Below are 7,212 nucleotides of genomic sequence, written 5' to 3'. Positions count from 1 at the left end.
AGGTGATCCAGTGTCCATACAATGGGCTGAGGCAGCAATGAGATGATTAGAGACATTATGCCAGCCTTGCCACACAGCCAGAAACTCCTAGAAGCCTTGCTAACCAAGGGGCCGTGCCCATCACACACTCATACCATCTGACCCAACTACTTGGCTCCCAGCAAGCAAAAGTCCCATATTTATAGCAGCACAATCTATAATATAAAGGATATAGAATCAACCCAGATGCACATCAACACATGACTAGGTAAAGAAATTGTTTTACATCTACTCTTTGGAATACTACTCAGCCATTTGCAGCAAAATGGTCCCAATTGGCAGACATTATGCTTAGTGAGATAAACCAGTCCCAAAAGGTCAAATATCATATGTTCTGTCTGGTACAAGACAGTCTTTAAGAAAAATACAAATGAAGTAGACAAAGATAAACAAATATATATATATTTCTCATTAGTAAACTATACAATGCATCTCAGCATAGTGGCAGTAAAGAAACTTCAATATGTGTCTCCACTCCTGAATAAAAGTAGGGATCCCAATGAAACATTTAAACACATTTTTTACAGTATGACACAAAGTTTTCCACCTTTGCCTATGCCTACCATGCCATGATACTTTCAGACAGCAGAAAGTTAAACTTGTAACTATTACTAAGGGACCATACTACTGTGAAAAATTGGAGAAAATGACACGAAAGGGAGATGAAGGGACGAGCCCCTATATCTACAAATTGTTTCTTAGAAAACTTAAAAAAAATTGTTAGTGATCAAAAGAGATTTTTAAGCTTACAAAAAAAAAAAAAAAGAAAGAAAAAAAGAACATCATTCAGTGAATGTTTTTCTTATTTATTTACTTCTGACAGTACACACTTAAAACAGAGACAAAGCATCTGTGGAATTCTTTGTTAGGTAAGTAACTTCATTTAAGAAAATTTGCTCTTTCTAACATTTTTCTAAAGGCATCTTTGACATCTTTGTTTCTTAAGCTGTAGATCATAGGATTCAACACGGGAATCACCACCGTATAGAAAACCGACACTACTTTATCGCGTTCCAGAGCATAGCTAGTGCTTGGCCGAGAGTAAATAAACAGAATTGAACCATAATACAAGGTGACAGCTGTCAGGTGAGATCCACAGGTGGAAAAGGCCTTGAGGCGGCCCTGGATGGAGCGGATCCTCAGGATGGCTGTGAAGATAAAGAGGTAAGAGGCAAAAATAAGCATGGTGGGAGTGATGATGTTGGAGGCCAGGATAAAGTACAGCACAGCCTGGTAGCTTTCCTTGACCTCACAAGCCAACTTCACCAGTGGGGGCAGGTCACAGAAGAAGTCATCAATGATGCTGCCACAGAACTCCAGTGTAAACGTCTCGGTGGTTATTAAGGTTGAGTTCACAAACCCGCCAAGATATGAAATTGCAACAAGACTGGCACATAACCTTGGGGACATGGCCTGGGAATAAAGCAGAGGGTTGGCGATAGCAACATAGCGGTCGTAAGCCATGGCTGCCAGCAGGTAACACTCACTGTAGGCCAGCCCAGCGGAAAAGAAGAACTGTGCCAGGCAGCCAGCCAAAGAGATGCTTTTGTCATCAGAGATGCAAGTTATCAGGATTTCGGGGGCATAGACAGAGGAATACCAGAGATCCAGGAATGACAAGTTTCCAATGTAGAAATACATGGGGGTATGGAGCCGAGAGTCAACACAAATCAAAGAAATCAGGGTGGTATTTCCTAAGAGACTAATGCCATAAATGAAGAGGAAGATGAAAAAAAGTACTCGTTGCAACCTCAAGTCCGCAGTGAAACCTAAAAGGATGAATTCTCTCACTTTAGTGAAATTTTTCTCTTCCATTATCTTGGGTTTCTGTGGTCTTATTCTGTTAAAAAAAAAAACAGATAAACATAAAATACATGTTATGACTTAAGATATCACTATTTCTCCCATCACTTGTAACTCTAGATAATTGAAAAATCCAACGGATTTATATAGGACTTTTTAGTTAAACTTTGTAGATACAATGTTAAGATTGTAATGATGTCTCCTCCCTCCCTCCAAACCTCCTTCCTCCTTTTATTTCTAGTTTGTTTTTGAGATAACGCAGTCAAAATTCATATTACAATAAAAACGCTTAATACTCACCAAATAAGAAATTTAACAAGTAGAAATGGTGACCTGAGTAATCTACCATCCCTTTTGGATAGGCCAAAAATTAGTTCTGTGCTGGCTTGAAAAGTCAGTTGTGTGATAATTGTCACCTTAGGTTTCCACTCCAATATTTCTCTTTCAACAGAAAGAAGGTAATTTGCATATCTTCCCATTTGTGTACTCTAGAGATACATTGGGGATCATGTAAAATGATTAAAAAGGAATTTGATAATGCTGTGATCCATCTTCATATCTTTACAGTCTTTTGTATTTCCCCGAGGGAAATGCAAGGAAAAAATCATGTCTTGTAATTCTAACTATATTTTGGGATATCATTGGAATTATATAATCCTCAAATTTCCTTAATGGAAATAATTATAGCTTATTGAAATTTTTATCCACAAAAACTAAGACATAGGCTTTTATGATTTACAAAATGTATAACTTGAATAAAGACATATTTATGTGAGGAATAGGAAAATGAAATCACAGTTACTGTATGATCCTCAAGTATATCCTAAAATGAAGGGAAATCTTTAATTATTAGAAAATTATGTTCAGAATATGGGCTGAATTTTCTAGGGAATTAAAAAAATTATAAAACAAAATTGTCCAGGACCAGCGGCATGGCCTAGCGGCTAAAGTACTCACCTGGAACACATCAGGATCCCATATGGGTGCCAGTTCTAATCCCAGCAGCTCCACTTCCCATCCAGCTCCCTGCCTGTGGCCTGGGAAATCAGTCAAGGACGGCCCAAGCTTTGGGACCCTGCACCCGCGTGGGAGACCTGGAAGAGGTTCCTGGTTCCCAGCTTCGGAATCGGCACAGCACCAGCTGTTGTGCTCACTTGGGGAGCGAATCATTGGGTGAAAGAACTTCCTCTCTATCTCTCCTCTCTGTATATCTGCCTTTGTAATAAAAATAAATAAATCTTTTTAAAAAATTGTCCAAGATTAAAAGTTTTGGAAGTGCAAGTACACTTCAAAAAATTCATGATTGGGGTAGGTAACCCAAAGTTTAAATCACCTCTTGAAGTGTCCACATCTTGTATCATAGTACCTGTAATGGAGTCCCATCTCTGCTTCTGATCCAGCTGCTGGCTAAAATTCCTGGGAAGAGACAGGTGTTGGCTCAACTTGGGTCACTGCCACCCGCATTCCTGGAGTTCCTAGCTCCTGGGTTCACCTCAGCCAATCTCAATAGGGCAATCATGCCTCGAATTCCATGTATTCATATTCTATATTCTTGCCTAATTCTATATTCTAATTTCAATAGGAAATTGGATTTCCAACTAAAAACAGTTCAACATGACTAAGTGTGGCTCCTAAGACATGCTAAACCCCTTCCATATTACACAGGAAAGTTAAGACAGTGTGAAAGTGGTGGGAGTGGGAGGGACCTGAAATAGAGGCAGGAATAAAAGCTAATCCACCCAAGTAAGCCCTAAGCATAGCTCTGTGTGGACCACAAGACTGAAGTGACATTTTCTGATAGCTCATGTGTAAAATCAGTTGTGTCCAAATCAGGCAAATAAATGAAATGTTTCTGATATTAATATTGATGCAATTCATTAAAACTGAGGTTGCTTATAAAGCAAATGAGTGGACTATAACAGATAATATGTTGTATAGATAGATAACATAGATATACAGGACCTCAAAGCATAAGAGGGAATTAAAATAAGTTGTATCAGAAACATTTGAAATCTCTACATATTTTCCTAAACTATGCTTTTCATAAACATTTCAAAGGAACTTCATGTGCAAAATATTTTAAAACTTCTACGTATACTGTGGAATGGATTGAGCTACTTACCTTTTACATATGTTAATGGATTTAAGCCTATAGTATATGCTCAGTTGAATTTGAAAGATGTTGAGAAAACTTGTCTCTATTAATCACCCTACCCCCTCACCTCTCGAACAGCTCCTTCTTTGGAAGATTCTTTAAGTAGACATCTCAAGCAATAACAACAACAAAAAGAGTGGGTCTTTTCCATACATTTCAGATTTAATGCACCTGCTGTCTGTGTCATTTAGTTTGGTATTTTATCATATACTTCTTGAGCTGTATATGAAATACAAATGGACAGCATGATCATAACTTTTGTAGAGACATGCATGAAAAATACATATAACTATGAACTGCACCTCCTTATGGTACTATCCTATGCACTGTATAGTACGGAAAAGGAAAAACTGCAAACTCTTGAAAACATTGACACTTTGTAATTTTTCATCATGTTGACTGACTCTAGGAACTTTACTGGCCTCTGTATGATAACGGGAGAGGGACAAAATGAAACGGAGCTTCACAGGGCTTTACACGTCCAAGTGTCCGTCAAGTACAGCTACTGCTATCTGTTTCACTGGAAGATAAAGCCCAAATAACATCCTGTGTGACATGAGGCGCCCTTTCTCCTTCAGAGATCGCATTAGGAAAGAAAAGCTTACTCTATTTCATAAAATGAAGTCTTTGCAGTTTGGTCATGTTTTGATCACATTAAAATTGTTTTTATTTCTTTTGCCCATACTTTGATCTGAAAATCTGCTTCCTTTCCTTGATCAGATGCAATGCTCACTTTCATGAACATCAGTAGTCACTTACTCTGATATTTAGCTGATGGTCGTAGTTTCTTAAATTATCTTACGATGAACACCTTCCACTATCTCCATAGGAATCCTCTTTCCCACTATAACAACATACAGAGACTAAATAAGCCTGAACAGACCCTTGGGATTTGGTGCTAGACGAAAAAAAAAAAAATCAGTAGTGCTGCCAAGTGATCAATTATAATGCTGAGTCAACTTCCTAAAAGAGGTGGGGGAAAATCACTCATCATGAATACTATACATCCGATTAGCCTCTTTAAAAAATCATCTTTATAAGTGATGTTTATTGATTGATTTAAGAGGAAAGCAAGTAACAAAGATTAATCTACAAGACAGCCTGAAAACAGGTATTCAAGAATCATTGCCGAGGCTACTACAGTAGCCTAATGGCTAAAGTCCTTGTCTTGCATGCACCGGGATCCCATAATGGTCGCTGGATCGTATCCTAGCATCCTGCTTCCCATCCAGCTCCCTGCTTGTGACCTGAGAAAGCGGTTGAGGATGGCCGAAAGTCTTGGGACCCTGCACCCACGTGGGATACCCAGAAGAACCTCCTGGCTCCTGGCTTCCAATCAGATAAACTCTGACTGTTGCAGCCACTTGGGGAATGACTCAATGGATGTCTCTCCTCCTCTCTGTATATCTTTCTAATAAGAATAAAATAAATCCTCCAAAAAAAATAAATAAAATTATTACAGTCTTTAATAAAGAGAATAGAAGTAACTTAAAATTTTTAAGCTTAAAATATATTAACTTTTGAAGTGGGCCACTTAGCAAATAATGGCAAGAAAGACAAGTGTGAGAAAAGACATGTCTCAGGTGATGGCTAGATGCAAACTGAGACTAGATACAGAGTAAATATGAATTATGAATTATCAATTCCCAGTTGTGTAATCAGTAGCAGTGTACTTAAACTCACCACATCCCAGTTTCTTATTCGTAAAACGAAAATAACTTGTCTTCCTCATAGGGTTTTTGTAAAGATATGCACAGTCCAACACACAGGCACAAAGATAGAGCACATATGCTTGGAAAGTTCATAACCTGATAGAGAATAAATAATCATATAATTTATAATGACAAATATGGCTAGTATTGGGTTGTGACGCATAAGAGCATGGTCTACCTAAGTGGGAAAAAAACAATCTTTCCATCGTGCAAAAATGTAAATGTAAAAGCGGAGACCCTGCTTCGAATCAGTGCTACAAAAGCTGGAGAAAGAGGAGACAAGGAGACAACACGGGAGAAGGTAGTGCGGTAGATGGGGATGAAGATTTTGAACATCCAAGCATCTGATTTTCATGGAATGTGAAAACAGAACCTCTCCTCTCTCTAGGGAAAAACAAAAACAGAAACATCCACTTTCGTTGTCAAGACATAAGCCTGTCGGCCTGCAGATCTAAGGCAGGGTTAGAGCCTACCCTAACCCACATGGAGAGTATGGGACTGTACTAGGAGAAATGGAAGACATTTGAGGAGAAGCTGTTACCTTTGATATGACTATCCCAATGGGAGCCAGTTGGAGTCCCAGCTACTCCACATCTGATCCAACTCCCTGCTATGCACCGGGGAAAACAGCGGAAAATGATCTAAGTGCTCGAGACCCAGCACCATATGGGAGCTTAATGCCCCTTGCTTCAGCCTGGCCCAGCACTCAGAGTTGTAGCCATTTGGGGAGTGGATCATCAGATGGAAAGTCTTTCTCTCTATCTAACTCTGCTTTCTAAATAAATGAAATAAATCTTTTTTTAAAAGTCAGAGTAGATTGGGCCCGGCGCGGTAGCGTAATCGGTAAGGTCTTTGCCTTGAAAGTGCCAAGAACCCATATTGGTGCCGATTCCAATTCCGGCAGCCCATCCAGCTCCCTGCCTGTGGCCTGGGAAAGCAGTCAGTTGAGGACGGCCCATGGCCTTGGGACCTTGCACCCGCATGGGAGACCTTGAGGAGGCTCCTGGCTCCTGGCTTCGAATCGGCGTAGCACCAGCAAGTGCGACCACTTGGGGAGTGAATCATCAGACAGAAGATGTTCCTCTCTGTCTTTCCTCCTCTCTGTACATCTGCCTTTCCAATAAAATAAATAAATTCTTTAAAAAAAAAGTACATCAATAATGTGTAACCTACTCAAACATCACCTACACTTGTGAGTTTCAAACCTTCTGATTTTGCATATCATTATACTAAAAATGTTACTGAGGATCCCAAAAAGATTTTGTTTATTGGAATTATATCCTTTATTATTGGCCAAATTGAGGTGAAACCTGAAAACGTTTTACTAATTCACCTAAAATTAAGGAAATTTAGGTTCAGTATCCTAGTGGCTAAAATCCATCTTGCACACACTGGGATCCTGTATGGGCCCCGGTTCTAATCCCAGCAGCCCAACCTTCCATCCAGCTCCCTGCTCATGGCCTGGGAAAGCAGTCACGGATGGCCCAAAGCCTTGGGACCCTG

At 39.5% G+C, this 7,212-nt stretch overlaps 1 protein-coding gene across 1 annotated transcript; it reads right to left on the bottom strand.

Moving 5' to 3' along the window:
- Positions 1–918: 918 nt before the first annotated feature.
- On the bottom strand, positions 919–1,854 carry LOC101529535 (olfactory receptor 9G19). The gene has a single exon (XM_004585522.2). The coding sequence runs from the start codon at positions 1,852–1,854 to the stop codon at positions 919–921; it is 936 nt and encodes a 311-aa protein (XP_004585579.2).
- Positions 1,855–7,212: the final 5,358 nt, after the last annotated feature.

This window comes from Ochotona princeps, chromosome 4 (genome assembly GCF_030435755.1).
Source record: "Ochotona princeps isolate mOchPri1 chromosome 4, mOchPri1.hap1, whole genome shotgun sequence".
Taxonomy (NCBI): Eukaryota; Metazoa; Chordata; class Mammalia; order Lagomorpha; family Ochotonidae; genus Ochotona; species Ochotona princeps.
This window is presented reverse-complemented; position numbering and strand designations above follow the sequence as displayed.